Raw genomic sequence first — 19,774 nt, forward strand, 5'->3', positions numbered from 1 at the left:
TAAGAGCATTGCTCAGGAATGCAGGAATGAAATCGGGAAGGCCAAAGTGCAATTGGAGTTGCAGCTGGCAAGGGACATGAAGGGTCATAAGAAGGGTTTCTACGAGTATGCCAGCAACGAGGAAAACCAGGGAAAGTGCGGGTCCCTTACTAAATGGGGGAGGCAACATAGTGCTAGATGATTTGCAAAGGCTGAAGTACTCGATGCCCTTTTCACCTTAGTGTTCACAGGCAAAGTCAGCTCTCAGACTACTGCACCTGGCAGCACAATTTGGGGAGGAGGTGAGCATCCAACAGTAGCAAAAAAACAGGTTAGGGACTGTTTAGAAAAGCTGGAGGTGTACAAGTCCATGGGGCCAGACATGATGCACCAGAGAGTGCTGAGGGAATTGCCCGATGTGATTGCAGCTCTCCTGGCCATTATCTTTGAAAATTCATGGGGATTGGGAGAAGTCCCAGATGATTGGAAACGAGCAAATATAGTGTCCATCTTTAAGAAAGGGAAGATGGAGGATCTGGGGAAGTACAGCCTCACCTCCGTCCCTGGAAAAATCATGGAACAGGTCCTTAAGGAATGCATTTCTAAGCACTAGGAGGAGAAAGTGATCAGCAGTAGTCGGCATGGATTCACCAAGGGCAAGTCATGGCTGACCAGCCTGATCGCTTTCTATAATGAGATGGCTGGCTCTTGTGTATGCGGGGAGATTTTAGCAAGGCTTTTGATGTGGTCTCCCACAACATTCTTGCAAGCAAGCTAAGGAAGTCTGGGTTGGATGAATGGTCTGTAAAGTGAATAGAAAACTGGCTGGTTCATCAGGCTGAAAGGGTAGCAATCAGTGGCCGGTTTTGTTCAATATTGTCATCAACAACCAGGAAGATAGGGTGGAGTGCACCTTCAGTGAGTTTGCAGATGACACCAAACTGGGCGGAGTAGTAGACATAATGGAGGATTCAGAGAGACTTCAACAAATGGAGGATTGGACCAAAAGAAATCTTATGAGCAGGGATCTGGGTTTTCCATTTGGTGTGGAAAAAATGCAGATTTTTCTCCTTCAATAGAGAAGAACATGGATTTCTTCATTAAAGGAGAAAAATGCAGGAAACTGCAGGATTCCCCATCCAGGCAGGCACAGTTCCAGCCTGCAAGGGGCTGCTTGAGGCTGGGGAGAGCACGACGCAGGGAACACCACATGTATATGCATGTGTACATGCACATGGCAGCCTGGCAGCGGTGGAGAACAGCTCCCGCAGCTCCCTCCAGGTAAGTCTATTGGGATGAGGGGTGGGGGAGGGAGAACAGGTCACCCAGGGAGGTGGTGGAATCTCTGTCCTTGGAGGTTTTTAAGACCTGGCTAGACAAAGGCTTGGCTGGGATGGTCCTGCTTTGAGCACGGAGTTGGACTAGATGACCTCCTGAGGTATCTTCCAACCCTGATTTACCATGATTTTATATATACTTTTCCAAAGAATTATTGCATTTCTGCAATCTAAGACGATTGTGTTTTGTTTCAGATGACTTTAAAATTCCAGAAAAGAGGTATTGAAGAGTTAGATATGTTGTATGAGAAGTTGAAGGCCTTTCTTTTTCTGTATTTTCTTTTTTCCTTTTTTTTTCTTTTTTTTTTTAAGCACAGTTATTAGTTCTGTTCTTTTCTGTTCCTTGACCTGTGCACAAAATGGATCTTCCACGTGTAGTTCTGTCCTCTACCATAGGCAAGGGGGGGGGCACAAAATGCACATCATCTCCCCCACCTCTTAACTTCCAAGTAAAAACCAGAGTATATTGGCTTATCTGCAAGGTTTGTTTTAGGAGCAACTGTCTGGGAGAATGACATTTATAAGACCCTAAATTAATTCTAGCCTTCCAGAAATTATTCATGATCTATCATGACTCCCTGTTAGTTTTGTCAGATTTTGAAATGGGTCTTGTGGGTTTTCCTGTGGCAAAAGAAATCCCTTCCCTTATAGGGCATTTTAGGGGATTTTACCAAGAGAATTGTCATGGAGAGTTCTTTTCCAGGGCCCCAAACTAGAGGAGAGGGTACTTTTAATTGTTCCTGGACAGTAGTGTCTCTTTTTTTTAAGTACTTTTACTAGGTTAGGGTGTTGGGAATTTGTTTGTTTTGTTTTTAAGAAAAGACTTAAAAATAGCTATTAAAATATTATTGTGAAAAGAGGGAAATTTGCATAAATGTGCCTTCTCCACACACAGTTCATGGTTTGCATAAGTACCTATTTTTATGCATCAACTATGGTACTGTATACAGGTGTTTTCAAAGCTCCATGAAGAATGTGGCTCTTAAAGGATGCAGAAATCAGCCTCTAATACACTTTAAATTGCATTCTGTTCAGCTAACTTGTCTGTGAAGACATCTGTTTGAAAAAAAAAAAAGTCCCTTCCTTTCTTTTTCCTCCCTCTTTCTCCCAGCAAGTCAGATAAATAATTAAGTGAAAAATTTGCCTTAACCTTTTATAGTAAAGCTGGGGACTCAGGTGATTTCTAAAATAGTTTTGGTTTTTTTAAAATACGTTTTATAATTTATCTCTTTGCAAGAGAACGAGAGTGAGTTTCAGTTACTTACAGAAAAAACTAAATTATGTCAGTTCATTCTTTATGAAAGACTACAGAGTTACAGCCCCAAGGACAGATGTTCCTGGGATAGTTCAAGAAGATTCTCGCTTAACTGGTATATAATTGTAGTTGAACAAGCTGTGGGAAGCTGGTGCTTTTTCAGTAGATGAAACTAATGAACATGCCCAGCACAAGGCTGCTGTAATGGCAATGTGGTGCATTCAGTAATTGAAATACTTTTTTCTTACCTATTGCCACTTCTGAGAGTAGGTTTCCCTAACACATAGAACAGCTTTTTGGGGATTTTTGTGCTAAAACAGAGTTTAGATGGAAAATGTCCATTTGTTAAAACTGAGATGTTTTGCAGAAATATCTAGTTTTGATGACTTTACTGAAACGTGCAGGTTTTAGGTGGAAGCTGTCCTCTCTGATAGGCAGAAATCCATGCAAAACCACTGTGTTTCCTTCTGGCTTGCCTCCTTGGCTACTTGGGCTTCAAAGCCTCTGAGGCATCAGTCTTTGGGCAGGTCTGCCATGTGAACTTCTCCAGGATCCCTGGGGCTTCTAGCATCCCTGTAGCAGAGCCAGGAGCTTGGAAGCTCTGGGAGTACCAGTGCTAGTCAGGGCATGGCTTCTGGCTCTTCAACTAGATTGCAGCTAGATTACAAGCAGCAGCCCTCCTTCAGACTGAGCTGCTTTTAATTCAGCCCACTACTTCTAAAAGGCTGCCCACTCCTGTTCTTGACTCCCTGCAGCAGCGGTGAGCAGCAGAGAAACTGGCAATTGTCAGTTTGACTGGCAATTTCACTTCCAGAGCTGGAGACTTTTAGTTTAGAAATGTCATTCCCAGATTTTAGGATTTTCATTTTGTGGGAAATTGATATTTTTTATAAGTTACGAACTCTGAGTTTTGCTGAGGTCTAAAAATGATACAGCAGGAAGAACGTGTTCAGCATACCTTACCTTTGCACTTCCGAAAGAGACTACAAAATTTTAATACAAATTATTTACCATCCTGTTCTTCTGACATATTATACAAAATGTCTTGTCATCTGCTGTAATTATTTGTTTAAGCAGGTTATATTTTATGGAGGTAGTATTGCTGTTGTCATTTAGCCTTTTTGATTGTGTGTAGTATAGTGACCATTGATAATGAAGTTTAGTTAAAGCTTTGGCCTTTGGCTCCAGCACTGGAATGGTTTCCTGGCTTGCATTGTGATTATCTCCTTATCATTTTAAAGTAGGTTTTATTTCCGTTGCTAATGCAAACAGCATAGTCAAACTCTTTCAAGAACAACAGGAACATTTGTTCAGTCTTTCGCCCTCCTCACTGGATTTTTATAACTCTTCTGGGAACAATATTCCAGACAGCAGGATGTGAGAAAGTTTACATTCCATTGTGAAAAGACAATAGAAATAAAGAGTGCTAGAAAGCTCCAAACATGTCTATCTAGTTTTCACAGTCATAACCAAATTGGCTGCATCTGATACTGACCCCTTCCCCCTCTCTTTGTTCTTTTCCTGACTTTGGAACACACATCATCTTCAATGATTTCTATTTTTTTGTGCTTTATAGTTAAAACCACCAGAAGTCTAATCAGCTTTTTTTTTTTTGGTGCATTTGGCAGCAGTAATCTTTGCATAAGCAAAAGTGAGAAGAAAGGATTCAAAATATGTAGAATCATTATTCTCCTTTCTTCCCTTATTTATTTTAATGGTAAGCCTTGCTCCCTGCATAGCCTGGATAAATAGATGTCATAGAAATGTGGGAGGTGTCCTCTCATTTTACAAGTCTCTTACAGATAGTGTCTCTTACTAGAACTTCTTGTTTAACTGAAGCCAGTAAAGCACTCTGGCTATTTTTTATGTACCAGTGTCACCAGTGTCATTTTGCTGTTCAGTGAAGAGTGTTTAAGCCCACACCGCTTTTTTTTTAAACAAAAAGTGTCACGTATCACCTATTGAATAAAAGATTTCCAAAGAGGAAACCAACATGATAAAAAATGTTTACAGTCTAGCTCTCTTTCTGGGAGGGTTTTGCCTCTCTTTCTGAGAGGCAGCTTTCAGACTTGGATGGTGAAGGGCATGACAATAAAGGATTAACAAGGGGTATTGGCAGGCTCAGGAATTTTGTGATATGATATGGATCCTATTTTCTGTTTGCAGCTAGTGCAAACATTACTAACCGGCAGAAGGCCTGAAGTGGTTATCTTCTGAAGGCTGTTTGGAGGTCCGCAGTGTGAAATGGCTTGTTGAAACAGAATATATACTGAACCTGAGAGAGACCTCACAGAGAATTTTTGTACTTCTATGTTGCTATCATAGGAAAGATCAAAGAGATATTTATATTCTTACACCACTAACTGCATAGTCATTACTGCCTGAAATATTCTGTTTTATGAACCCATGTGCTCTTCCACAGTCTCAAGCATTTGTGCTTGCACAGTGAAACATTTGCTGCCTAGTTCACAAATTAGATCACCAGAACTTGGGAAGAAGTGTGGCTCACAGTTGGGAGTTGGTTTATGCCCATAATAAATAATGCTCCTCCATGGAAGTTGGATCATTCATTGTACTAGAAGGTGTCACTGTTGTTGAGGAAGTTCAAATCATTAAATATAAATGATCAAACCTCAGATGCTTTCGGACCTGTCACTGAGGACAGGTTGCTAGCTTCTCTTCAAAAAAGAGTATTGGCTTGATAGTGTTTCATCTTTCACTGTAGACAGCTTTATGTTAGCTATTATGTCTACCATTCCTGAGCCAGATCTTTGTGAAGCTGGTTGTACAAAGCTACCATCAACATATGATCTCAGCTCATTTCCTAGACCCATTCCAGTGAGGTTGCAGGCTGTCTTATGGCATTGAGACTACATGGGTTGCACCAGTGGAAGATGACCTTTCTGTCTTCTGTGTATAATGAATAGACTTACAGCTGTCAGCTGTGTTGGATACTACTGACTCCAAATTGCCTGAGGGACCTGACTATATGGGCAGGTTTACAAATAGTCAAGATGGGCATCTGTTCCTCTGCTGTAAACACAATCAGGTGCACAGCAGTGGAAAGCTTAATTCCCTTCATCCTAGACAAAACATTTTGGAGCCTCTAGGAAGATTGAATTCTCATTCACTTCTCAGTCAGCAGAATACAGCTGACACCAAGTGCTTTATGTCAGACCATTCAGCGCCATTGCCCAGCTTTTCAGGTGACAGAGGGAGATAAGCAGGTTGGTGGAATAAAATGCTAGGCCTAGTGCAGGCTGGCCAAGCCAACTCCCTAACTTGCCTTGCTGGTGACCTTAATGATTATTCCATGGGGGCATTATGTTGAGTAGTGTTTCTCGAACTAGAGTATAATTTTTGTAAACCTGGCAGCACGTGGTGAACATTTAACGGGTACATGAGAGGAAGGAGTGGTGCTTGGGGCCTGGGAGCAGGGCAGAAATACATGGCTGCAGGGCCCGGGCAGGGAGTGGAATAGAGCTACAGGTGGCTTATTCAGAGGGTGGCAGGGAGTTGGCTCCCCACCACTGCATGCACTCCTAGGGAGGGCATGGGGTCAAGTGTCCTTCAGTTTTGTGAACGGGTTGGGTGCAGATGTGGGCTGGTGGCTGAGGGCTTGGGGCTCCCTGCCTTGCTGCCCTCCCCTTGGGAGCTTCCAAGGTCCAGCAGGCAGGACCTGGTGCAGCAGGACAGAGTGGGGTGGGGAGGATTGGTGCAGCTGCCAGCTGCTGCTGGGTGGGCAGGGTCACCTCTCTGTGGTGATGCAGGGCTCCCTGCTGTGGCACTGAGCCACACACCATTCCCCTCCATGCTGGGTCCAGCCCACCAGGCCACGGAGGGCAGCACAGCAGGGAGCCCCAAGCCCTTGGCTGTCAGCCCGCATCTGCACCTCCCCCCCCCACCCCCCCACCATGGGGTCTGCTCCAGCTGTGCCACCCATGGGAGAGGAGGGAACTGGGCTTGCACCCCGCTTCATTGCAGCAGCCCACTGCCTCCCACGGGAGGTAGCCAGGGCTCAGGCACTGCTGGGGTCCCTGGCCCTGTAGCCCTAGTAGTTGGTGGGGGCCTTCTTCAGCGCCATCAGGGCCCAGGGGCTATGGATTGGGAATGAGGGGCACAGGCAGGTCCCAGGGGCCTATGGGTAGGGAGTGAGGAGCATCAGCAGGGCCAGGAAGCTGTGGGTCAGGGTGAGGGGCACCATCAGAGCTGGGGGGTTGTGGTTTGGGATTGAGGGGCAATGGCATGGGCAGGGCATTTAGGGCTGGTCAGTGCCACAAAGCTGCGGGGGAAGAGGGGTGCAACCACAGCTGGGCCCGTGATCTGGTGAGTGAAGGGGGCAGGGGGAGCTCTGATTTTCCTTGATAAAAAATCCCAAATGAAATGCCAAAATTTATAGGTATTTAGAATTTATTTTATTATAGTGATCGTGAGACACTGTTAGGATTCCAAATTGTAAATATATCAATAAAACATTGTTCGACTGCTACCTAGAGAAAGAGTGTGTGTGTGTGTGTGTGTGTGTGTACACATAGGTATATAGATATATAGTGGTGTTTCATTTTAATCATGGAAAAACATGGATTTGGGGGTTTTAAATCAGAGAGTATGGGATTTTTTTATCAGAGAATTTGGGATTTTTAAGCAGAGAAAACCAGGATCCCTGTGTATTTATTCAATAACATGAAATCATAAGAGTACGTAACAATTTAACAAGCTTAAGGAAGCACATCACCCCCCTCCTTCCCCCCCGAATTAGAGAATCTCTGGAATAAACTTACTTTGCATAACTCTTGTCTTGTTCCATCAACTTAAACTATATTTGATTTTTGAAACTTCCTTTTTGGTCACTGGTGTTTTTCATATTATTGACTTAATCTGTCTTTAGCATTAATCAAGCTCAACAGTTTGGTTTTTATAAATTGGGCATGTTGGCATAAAATATTTAAAAAAAAATTAAATGATATAGAGAGAACCAATATTAGGGAACCAATACTGGGGACAAATGATTCAGGAAGAGGTAGAAAAAGAGAGACTTTTTAAAGTAAATGTTCCTCTTAACCATTATGGTGAATGAGCTTTTGCATGAATACACATTGGAGCTGATATGGGATTAACTTAACAATTGCCACACACTCAGATATTCCTTAATAGGCTAGAAAAGTAATAAACACATTCGCCGCCACCGGCCGCCCCCCCCCCCCACCCCCGTGGGTATAATCAATGTCCTTTATAACTGGAGATTACCTGATATTGATTCCAGTGAAAAAATTCAAAACTGAGAACTGTTTGGTAAATGCTAGAAAATCAATGGCGAAAATGGTTGTGCAGGGAGTATTGTTGGCGCCAAATGTATTTGCTTAGGTTTGACATTTGCCCTTTAAATGTTTACTATATGGAAAACTCCTAGCATGTAGGGACTGTAGTTAATTTTCTAGATAATTGAATTGAGTCTTTTTCATTATTGGCTGTGGCTGAAAGAAGGTCTTATAATGTCTGGCCTTTCCTTAGTATTAAGAGAAAGGAATAGCTGAATAGGGATTATAGTATTGAGAGAGATGAATTATATTTTCTAGTTTATGTAGCCTTGAGAAATCTTTTGTGTCAAGTTTTTTACCCGGCCTTTTTCTTTCTTTTTATTAAAGTATCAGCATTGATGGTGTCTTTTCTTTTTCATTTTGTATTCCATGGACTTCCACAATGGAATACCCCTATTGTTATGCCAGTTTAATCCCCCAGATTCCTCTGATTTTTGTCCTTTTTCCCTATCCTTGAGACAGTGATAAGATTCTACAGTTTTTTCTGATGAGAAAAAGAATTGACAGATATCCTTACACTTAGCCAGACTTTCTCCCTTGAAATTACTGTTTGTGATTTGCAACATAGTACAACATATTTCCTTCAAGCTGAAGAAATATTCTGTATAACACCCCCAGCAGTTTACGAAATCAGTGAAGGACAGGCAAAGTTTTGGTCTTTTATCTGCAGAGAAATATAGGGCACTTATCCTGATCCATAGTAAACTTAATTCAGCTCTCTTATGCTGTAATTCAGAAGCATCAAAGATACAGCCCAGCCCATGGAATCGCATCATTCAGCCCCCAGTGCTGGCCCCATATGGGGCCAGTCCTGGACCTCTTCTCTCCCTCCCCTCCGCATGCTGGATGCCCGTGGCGTTTGGCCCATCTGGGGTATTAGCCACACATGCCGTAGGTCCCAGAGCAGGGGCTGTGTGTGGCACAGTACTGGACCAGCTAAAGTGGGCACTGGATCTGGCATGCTATGGGAGGAGCTCCATGGGTGCTGTGCATGCTGGATTCAGTGCCTACTCTGGCTGATTCCAGGACTGTACTTCACACAGTGCCTGCTCCAGCTAGTTCAGGACCTGTACTACACTCAACCCTCCCCCTGGATCAGCTGTAGCAGGTGTCGGGTGTGGCTTGTGTCCCAGTCTGGGCCAGAGTGGGTACCACATATACTGCAGTGTGGAACTGGCTGGGGCGAAGGCCGTGGGCACTGGATCTGGCTTATGGAACTCGCCCTGCACTGTTCATCTGGTCCATGGACCAATCCCATGCAACTTGCGCAGCCCAAGGGGCCAGATGAGTTTCATAGATTGCAGGGCTGGAAGGGACCTTGGAAGATCATCAGGTCAAGCCCCCTGCAACAAGCAGGAAAGACAACTGGGGTCAGGTGACCCAGCAAGGTGACCATCCAGTCTCCTCTTGAAGATTTCCAGGGTAGGTAATTGCACCATCTCTGGAGGGAGCTTATTCCACAGTCTGGACACCCCAGCTCTGAAGTTTTTCCTAATGTTGAGCCTGAACCAGTCTTCAAGGAGTTTGTGACCATTACTCCTAGTTTTCCCCAAGGGTGCCCTGGTGAACAGTTGTTCACTGAGCCCTTGATGTATGCCCCTGATGTAGCAGTAAGCTGCTACCAAGTCCCCTCTCTGCATTTTCTTTTTCAGACTGAAGAGTCCAAGGTCCCTCAGCCTTTCCTCATATGGTTTGCCATGCAAGTCTCTGAATGGCCCTTCTCTGGACTCTCTCAAGCTTTACCATGTCCTTGTTAAAGTGCGGCACCCAGAATTGGATGCAGTACTCCAGCTGTGGTCTCACCAATGCTGAGTAAAGTGGAAGAATCACTTTCTTGGTTTTACTAGAGATGCATCGATTGATGCATGCCAGGGTATTATTAGCCTTGCTGGCTATGGCATCCCACTGCCGGCTTGTTCATACTGTGGTCTGTTATTACACCCAAGTCCCTTTCATTCATAGTGCTGGTCAGATTGGCGTTGCCAAGCCTGTAGGTGTGTAGGGAATTGTTCATCCCCAGGTGGAGCATTTTACATTTCTCAATGTTGAACTTCATATGGTTCTGATCCTCCCACCTTGCCAGCCTGTCTAGGTCTGCCTGTATCTGTAGCCTATCTTCAAGCATGATCATGCTTCCCCATGACTTGGTGTTGTCCACAAATGTGGCCAGTGAGCCCTTCACCCCCACATCCAAATCATCAATGAAGATGTTGAATAGTACTAGACCAAGCAGAGACCCCTGAGGGACACCACTGGCCACTTCCTGCCAAGATGACACAGATCCATTCATTAGGACTCTCTGGGTCCTACCCTGCAGGCAGTTTCCTACCCACCTGACTGTCTCACAGTTAAGCCCACAATCCTCCAATTTTCTTGTGAGAACATCATGGGATACCAGATCAAAAGCTTTTTAGAAGTCAGGGTATACAACGTCAACCTCCTCTCTCTTATCCAGGCAGCGAGTTACCTGATCATAAAAGGAGATGAGGTTGGTAAGACAAGACCTGCCCACAACGAAGCCATGCTGGCTGTCATTCAGAATCCTACCTTCTGCAAGCCTATTGCACAAAGACTCCTTAATTAATTTTCCCAGGATTTTCCCTGGGATAGAAGTTAGGTTAATTGACCTATAGTTACCCATGTCCTCCATTCTCCCCTTCTTGAAGATGAGCACAACATTGGCCCTCCTCCAGTCCTCAGGGACCCTCCAGAGCACCACAAGCTTTGGAAGAGCTTTGCCAGGGGTTCCGCAATGACTTTAGCCAGCTCCTTCAGCACTCTCGGATGAAGTTCGTCCAGTCCTGCTGACTTATAAATGTCTAATTTTTTAATTGATCGTATACCAGTTCTACAGCAATAGTAGGAAGGCGGTCATTTCTATCCTGCTCATTTTGTACCCTGTATCTGGCATGATTTTCCCCTTGGCCCAGTGAAAGATGAAAGCGAAGTAGTCATTCAGGAGTTCAGTTTTCTCTTGAGTGCTGGTAACGAGCTGTCCTGAGTTATTGAGCAGTGGCCCCACACTCCCATTTGTTTTCCTCCTGTTCCCTATGTACCTAAAAAAGAACTTCTTGTCCTTGATTCCTGTTGCTAATTTTAGTTCAGTTGCTGCCTTAGCTTTTCTAATCTGATTCCTACAAGTGCAGGCCATTGTTATATAGTCTTCCTTGAGGCCTTTCTCAAGTTTCTGATGTCTGTATATCTCTTTCTTCTTTCTGAAGAGGACCATGATTTCTCTGTATAGTCAAGGGGGCTTCCCAGCCCTTTTTCTACCTTTCCTCTGTGTGGGAATGGACTTCCTTTGTGCTTCAAGGATCATGTCCTTAAGGAACAACCACTCTTCACGTACTCCTTTCACCTTTGGGTCCCTGGTCCTGCAGTGCTTTCCCTACTGTTGACCTGAGCTTGAGTGACCTGAGTTTGATACCCCTGCTTTAACTGAAATGCAGCAGTACTCCATTCTGCTACTTGGTTGGGATAAATGCTTAAACTATCATCCAAGACTACCATACCGACTGCAAATATGATAAAAAGTGTAACCCATGAAAACCATACTAATATTTTGGACAAACTTTGAATGTATTTAGTATATTTTTGCTGGTTTTGTATTATTATGAATTTCCATACTAAATTGTAGTCTTTTTCTTAACAGAAAAACATATTCTGAACCCATTGCAAATTAATATTACAGTATGTAGAACGTGTCATATTTTAGCACTGTACAAGAATAATGCTATAAATGCTTTGCCTTCCATGATCACGCATTTACAAACATTTTGGAAATCTTTTATGTTTAGCACATGTGCCACCTTGGGGATGGAATGCAGCAACTTGTTTCTAAGATAAGGCCTCTCTGCTCCTTCAAACTGTAGGGAAATATCCTCTAGCGCTTAGGACAGTGGTTCCCAACCTTGGGGTCATGACCCCATGTGGGATTGCAACGATAAAAAATGAAGTCGTAAAGACACTTGACAGCGGCAACCAGTTATGATGAATGCACTTCCTGTTTATAAATATGCAATTCTCATGCATGGCAGTTTTTCATCCATGCACGACAATTCTACAAGCACCTTGAGTTGGATCTCCATTACAGGAAGCTGACTTAAAACAAATATGTTGATACTGGCTGGCTGGAATACATTTTACATGGCAGAGAAATCTAACATGGATTTTTCTCCAAAAAGTTTCTTCTTCAAGCTGTAGCTGTAAAACTAATGACAAGGATAAGTGTCATAACCCAATGATTTTTAGTGCCTCAGCACATTGGAATTTTCCCCCCACATGGAGCTTTCTTTGCACGGTGGATTTCTCAGCTGCAGAAAGAAAACCCCGGTGCAAAAGAGTTCCCGCCACACGTATGCAAATTTGTGTCCCACTGTTGGTCAATTCTAAATGATTCCTACCTGGCGGCTAGCGATTGGTTTGCTAGCCATATGAAAGGTTAGAGCAGTTTCCACCCAAGTTGGAGGACTCCACAACCATCTCGTGGGGAACTCTAAGTGCGCTGTGGAGCCTAGCAAACTCCGTGTGTGTCTTGGAGGAGAACTTAGGGACCTGATCAGACTCTAACCACTCCCCGTCATCATGAAAATATTGACGTACCCCCGTGTTGAGCGCTCGTGGAGTCGTACACTGACGACTCATCTCGGTTCGAAGAGAGATCTCACCCCTGTGTGTTTGTGTGCAACTGTAATTCAAGCAAGTTTTCTTCCTGCACTGCGACCATCGGCAGTGTAAGTAAAGCTTTCTTTATACAACCAATACGCTTCCATGCCTAACTCTATTCCATCATGGAAAATACCCACCTGACAGTCCGGGCTACTGGCCATAGCCTTAGACCGCCCTCGGCTGCCACAATAAGAATAAGAAATGAAAGGAGTGCTAGACTCAAAAGCAGAAATTTGATTGATCCTTCCTTGCTGATCTTGCCTGCATCATTTTGGGATCGCAAAAAATGTTGAATGTTTAAATGAGATCATACTAAGGAAAAGGTTGGGAAGCCCTGTCTTAGGGCTTTATTATTGTAGTCTAGCCACTAGAGGGCAGTGATGGGGCATCTGCTACATACTTTTATTCCACATTACCTGGGGATTTATTTTGAATTGACAGAAACATCATACATAGTGCATGCTGCTTCTGGAAACTGGCACTATGTGAGTTGATTGTTTGCAGCCCCTTCATATACATATGAACAAATCTATTTAATTTGTTCTTAATCTAATTTACTTTAATGTAGAAATATATTTTAGTTGCATTAGTTACAAGTTCTGCATTATAAACTAGATCTCTTGTGATTGTTTGTTTGGAGAATACTTTGTTTTGGGTGGATTTATTCCTTTATTTCACTTTTTTTTTAATGAGTGAGTTTACTGAGATATTCTCCTTCTAGTGAATTGAGTTAAAATGTGTTTAAATCAACTTGCTATGCATTTTTGCTCCATGTAGTCTTCAGTATAAAACTTAGTTTTGCTGCAGCCAGGTTGCTTTTTCCTTTTTACCTTTAGATGTTTGTATCCTTGTTTTTCCCCTTTTGTTCATTTAATTTATTATCATCACTCAGCACCATTACATTGACTAATGAATGATTTCTGATTGATAAACACACAGTTTGAATGTTGATGCATATTTTAGAGAGGAAAATTGTTACTTTTGAGGAAGAAGGGCCTTTGGGTTAGCTTGATAGTATTGTTGTCAGTTATTTATGGGCCACTGAAGCCTGGTGAGCTTAAAAGGGTGCTCAGGAGACTGTAGAACCAGATACTGATGCTGACTTTACCATTGACTTATTGCATATGCTCAGAAAAGTCACTTCATCTCTTCCTATAATGGTGTCCACCATTACAAAGTGATTTGGGATCTATGAATTAAAATACCATGAAATAGGAATAGCCATTTTAAAAGAGAACCTGCCTTCTGCTTCACACAACATTGCCCCTTGTGAACTGGATTTGAGTAGTAACTCCTGTTTTATAAATTGTGTTCACCAAATGTTACTAGAAAGCTTGTACTATCATTGTGGCAGCCTCTGAGACTTGCTAAGTGGCCAGTCTGGAAAATATTAGAAGAGATCCATTGCATCCCATATTTCCCAGGACGTTACCTCTCTGAGGTGTATCAAGTGAAAATAGTGATTTATCTCTATTCTTATGGAGAAACTGTTTAAATATGGAACAGTTCTTGGAAGGTTTTTGGAATTTAGCTGATTTTAATAGAATAGTCTGCATGCAGTGTGTTAACAGGGTTAGGGCTAGGTTAAAAGGTGTTAACAGGGCTTAACACCTCGGGACAGCTGGTAATGGACACTCAGGAAAAAACTGAAGTCCTGAATGCTCACTTTGTGTAGGTATTTCACTGGACCAAGGGGAATGACAAGCAAGATAAGGATCACAGGGGGCATGGTGGGAATGATAGCCTTCCCACTGTGGATGTTGAGCTGTTGCAAAACCAACTAAAAAAGCTAGACATTTATAAGTCAGCAGGACCAGATGGACTTCACCCAAGAGTGCTGATGGGGCTGGTTGAGGTCATTGCGGAACCCCTGGCAAACCTCTTTCAGAAATCGTGGCACATGGGGGAGATCCCTGAGGATTAGAAGAGAGCCAACATTGTGCCCATCTTCAAGGGAAAGAGGGAGAACCTAGGTAACTATAGACCAATCAGCTTAACCTCCATCCCAGGAAAATCTTGGAAAAACTAATAAAAGAATCTGTGCGTGATACGCTCGCTGATGGTAAGATTCTGAACGATAGCCTGGCTTCGTCGCAGGTAGGTCTTGTCTTACCGATCTCATCTCCTTCTACAAACAGGTCTCTCGCCACCTGGACATGGGAGAGAAAGTCAACGTTATATACCTAGATTTCCAAAAGACTTTTGATCTAGTATCCCATGATATCCTTGTGGAAAAATTAGAAGATTGTGGGTTTAACTGCTCAACAGTTCAGTGGGTGGAAAACTGGGTGCATGGTAGGACCCAGATAGTTCTCATGAACGAATCTGTGTCATCCTGGCGAGAAGTGGCCAGTGGTGTCCCTCAGGGGTCCGTGCTTGGACCAGTGCTTTTCAACATCTTTATCAATGATTTGTATGTGGGGGTGAAAAGCTTGCTGGCCAAGTTTGTAGATGACACCAACTTATGGGGGAGCGTGGTCATGCCAGAAGATAGGTTGCAGATACAGGCTGGAGAGTTGGGTGGACTGGAACCAGATGAAGTTCAACACTCAGAAGTGTAAGTTGCTCCATCTGGGGGCAAACAATCTCCAACATACCTACAGGCTCAGTGGTGACAATTTGACTTGCACAACGGCTGAAAGGGACCTAGGGGTAGTGATCGACCATCACACGAACATGAGGTGGCAGTGTAATGCACTGGCTGGCAAAGCAAACAACACGCTGGCATGCATTAACCGTTGCATCTTATGCAAAACTAAGGAAGTGATACTCCCATTGTACTCCGCACTGGTGAGACTTCAGCTGGAGTACTGTATCCAGTTCTGGGCACCACTCTTCAACAACAATGTGGGAAAGCTTGAGACGGTCCAGAAAAGAGCCACCCGTATGATCAGGGACTTGCAAGACAAGCCATATGAGGAGAGGCTAAGGGATTTGGGCCTCTTTAGCCTACAGAAGAGAAGGCTGAGAGGGGACTTGGTAGCAGCTTACCGCTACGTCAGGGGAGTACATCAAAAACTTGGTGAACAGCTGTTCACCAGGGCACCCCTGGGGAAGACCAGGAGCAATGGATATGAACTCCTGGAAGGCCACTTCAGGCTCAATGCCAGGAAAAACTTCACAGTCAGGGTGTCCACACTGGAATGAACTCCCTCCAGTGGTGGTGCAGTCACCTACCCTGGAAATCTTTAAAAGGAGACTGGACAGTCGCCTCACTGGGGTCACTTGACCCCAGTTGTCTTTTCCTGCCTAGTGCAGGGGAACTGGACCTAGTGATCTACAAGGTCCCTTCCAGCCCCTAACAATCTATGAATCTATGAACACTTCCAGTTTTACTGTAGTCAGAAGAACTAGACTTGTAGAAACTGATGCTTTGTCCTAGCTGAAACTATTGTTCAGTTAGGAGTTGGAAGAGTTTGCTCCCCAGTGTTTTATCAGGTAAAACAGTGAATATTATAAAATGACATTTAAACTAGTTCAAATAATCTCAATAAATATATCTAATCCTGTGGTGTGCCAAATGCTTGACACTCCTTTTGGAATCACTGGCTGTTGTAGGCATTTGGGGTATTTTGAGCACCTCTTAAAATTTTATCCTTATTAAGAGCATTTGCTTTAACATTAAAGTGAAAGTATGAACTGTAGAATAAGATCATGACTGTAGCTTCCAGAATTTATGACTAGTTCATTCCTGCATTAACCAAATCCGTTCACTTTCTCAAATAATTTACTTGTTAAATTGTTTTTTGCTGGAGAGTTGTGAATACTATGAGCATCTCTTACCTGTAAACATTTTTATGGTAACAATGTTTCAATTAGTGGTTTACCTAGAACAGGGCTGTCCAGTTTCTAAGTGGCTGGGGGCCACACACCATGCAAACCATATCAGCAGGGTCTGCACTAGTGTGCACCATGGGCCCCCCAAGCTGCATACCCCTGCAGTATGCATGTGTGAAGTCGCCCACACCACTACACCATGCCATGGGCTCCTGACACTGTGGGCTACACCACCCTGTAGCAGGAGGAGGAAGTGAAAGATGGAGGTGGGTAGCCTAGAGACCTCAGAGGCAGGAGGTGCCAGAAAGAATATGGAGTGCAGAGGCCGGATAAGAGCGTGGGGACTGCACATTAACCCCTTGCGGTTTGCATGAGGCCCCTTCAGGGCCACCATTTGGACAGCCCTGCTCCAGCTGATCCTGAATTTCCAATCATATATTGTGCCTAAGGTAGATTTGACTCTATGGACAGAATATGATTCTTATATAGTAAAAAGATGTAATAAACGTATTGTTCTGTACCTGTTTATGCAACTGCTGGCGTAAGTTAATACTAGCTCTAGTAAAATTATTTTAGGCTTTTGCTTGAAAACTTTGTGCTTCAAAAGCAGAAAGTACTGAGGCCTTTTCCAGCCTAATGAATTGCACTAACTGCAATGGTATTCAAATTTTCCTGGACTAAGCCAATATTGACAACTTGCAAGGAGCAGATGGCTGCACTTAACTTGTGTGAAATGGAACTGAAGAAGCTTCCTTTAGTGTTAATACAGGAGTGTAAACTACGAGGATTTGAAGATAGTTATTCCATCTTGATTCAAGTTGAAGCTGGGTCAAATTTTCTCTTTTATTAAATAGATCTGTATGTGCGTGTGGCAAACTCATGCATGTTTTCTATGTCTTCTCATTATGAGGGAGTCTAAAGGAACTGTATCAAAATAGAAAAGGACCAGAGACCGAGACATCATTGGATAGCTCAATAAAGACCTTAATTCATGTGCACCCACAAATAGCATGTTAGGATGCATAAGGAATGGGGTAGAGAATAATGTAGATATCATAACGATGTAATTAAATACATCAATTGCATGACCAATTTATAATACTATGGATAATACTTCTTAACCCAGCTCAAAGGATATTGCAGTGTTTCAGAGAAGGGTGACTAGCATGATGTATGGTATGGTAAAACTCTAATATAACAGTGAGAACAGGGTAAAAAGATGGGGTTTGATTACCTTGCGAAGGACACATATCAGATGGCAAAAGTATATAAAACTGCATTTAAAAATGTTAAAACAAAACCTTATTTAGGTTGCAAAGTGAAGCACTCAGAATTCAGGAAATGCCAGAATTAAGGTGCCAGTCTTGCACTAAGTCACATCCTTCCCTTGCACGTTTGCATTTTGACAGTCTGTAGCTGGTATAAATTGTCATGGCTCTTCTAAATTCATTGGTTGAGGTTCTTCTCCACTGTTAATTCTACCGGCCCCTACCAAGTTCAGGTACAGGTTAAGCTGTTTTTATTAAAGGGCTAGGTATTCAGTATCTTTTTTTCATCCTCATTTCTGTGTGGCCTCAGACCAATGGATGTGATCCACTATAGCAGGCCTGTGCAACTTCTGAGTGGCTGCAAGCCACAGGCCCCTTGTTGACGCATGCTGCACAGGCCACATGCCATATGGGCTATATGCTGTGCCACGCGGCTGGTGCCACACTGGCATCCCTGTCCAGTGCCATGTAACCACACCACCACAGGCAGGGGCAAGGTCAGGCAGCAGAAGCTGAAAGGGGAGTGTTCCCACAGATTAATGGTTCAATTTTAATTGATTTATTCTTGGTATGTGTGAAGTATGTGAACATACACTTTTGCTGTGTTGTGCACTTAGATTGGTACTGAGTTTCTTTTTGCCATCATATTAATAAAAGTAATCATATTAATAAAGGTATGTTTCTTCCTTTTGGAAGGAACATGTAATTTTTATACCTGCCTTCCTAATTACAATGGGATATGCTTTGTGTTTATTTCAGGTGCCTTATCAGGAGCTAGAGAAAGTTGGGAATATGATTCTGGTGCAAGAGACCTTCAGAGTCCTGACCTGCAGAGTCATTCTACTTTACAGAAACTCTTGGAATATGGAGGAAGTAGCGTGAATCAACAAGCTGCTCTGCAAAGATTGCTAACGCAGGCCTCCAAACTTAGTAATTCTGTTGGAGGAAGTTATTTAGAACTTGCTAACACTGTAAGTACATTTTACCTACAATATAAAGAAGCTTAAGTTTTGATGCTTCCTTCTGAACCCTTCCTTCCCCCCACTCCCTCCCTCCTCCTGCAACGTAATAATTACAACTTTGTGTCATGGTCCACAGAGGCATAGAGGAACTATCAGGCTGTTGTAATTTTCTTCTACAAGAGCATCATTACATTTTTAGCTGGCAAATAATAAGTACCTAGCAATTGTTTGTGTAATTGGGGACTTACTCTCAGGAAAAAGAAGAGCTGGGTCTCAGTAAGGAGTTTAGCTGAAGTTTTAAACTTTTATACAGATTTAATTAACAAATCAACATTGTTGAAAACTTTTACTTGGGAAAAGAAATTAGTAGCATAATTGCAAATTATGCGAGTAAATGGCATCTTTCTTACTAAGCTAGTCAGTGTAATGCAGAAAAATACTTTCCATTATATTCCTGCTTTTATTTTGGATTTTTTTTGCTTTATTTTTTGAGATTTGTTTGGAACTCTTTGTAGGGCTGATATTTCATACTGTCATAAGCAAATATTACAGCACTCGTATATTCAGGTTAATGTACCATACTGTTTTTTGCAGTAAGAAACTGATGCTTTTGAGATAAGTTGTTGGGTTTTTTTCCAACTGGGTATTTAATTCAAATTTGTAAATAACTACCATCCTTATCAATGCAATTAAAAGAAGGAATTTAAACATTTTTGTACATGTGATTAGAAGAGAAGAGGACTGCCTAGAGGAGACCCTTATTCAAAAATGCTGGTTAAATGTTAGTTCAGCAATTGCCAGAATCTTCTCTCTACTTAGTGCTTTGGAGAAAGTGGGTGTATCTACATGTGCATTTATGCCAGTTTAAATTTACTGTACAGTAAATTACTGCGCAGTATGTGGGAATAGGCCAGCATCTGCACATGCAGGCATTAAAGTACATTAACACCATGTGTGGACTGATTGGGGACTAAAGTTAGTCTCCAGTCAGTCCACACACACAGTGTTACTGTGCAGTAATGCGTCTACACATGCGTTAGTGCGCAGTAACTAATTGGGTGTAAATTTGATACCTGCATGGTGTAGGTATTAACTTTATGTTCAAGTCTGCATAAGTTGCCATATTTACTGTACAGTATGCGCATGCATGTGTAGATGTGTGCCTGTACTGCACAGTAATTTTGGTTACTGTGCAGTAAATGCACACGTA

At 42.8% G+C, this 19,774-nt stretch overlaps 1 protein-coding gene across 2 annotated transcripts in view; it reads left to right on the forward strand.

The window, feature by feature from the left end:
* Window positions 1-19,774, forward strand: part of MCC (MCC regulator of WNT signaling pathway) — a 370,732-nt gene that overhangs the window by 61,047 nt on the left and 289,911 nt on the right. For both annotated transcript variants that reach the window (XM_014600959.3, XM_059724934.1), the window contains exon 3: window positions 18,362-18,573. In XM_014600959.3, the coding sequence (XP_014456445.1) occupies window positions 18,362-18,573 (212 nt within the window). The remainder of the gene's footprint in view (window positions 1-18,361; window positions 18,574-19,774) is intronic.

This window comes from Alligator mississippiensis, chromosome 3 (assembly GCF_030867095.1).
Source record: "Alligator mississippiensis isolate rAllMis1 chromosome 3, rAllMis1, whole genome shotgun sequence".
Lineage (NCBI taxonomy): Eukaryota > Metazoa > Chordata > Crocodylia > Alligatoridae > Alligator > Alligator mississippiensis.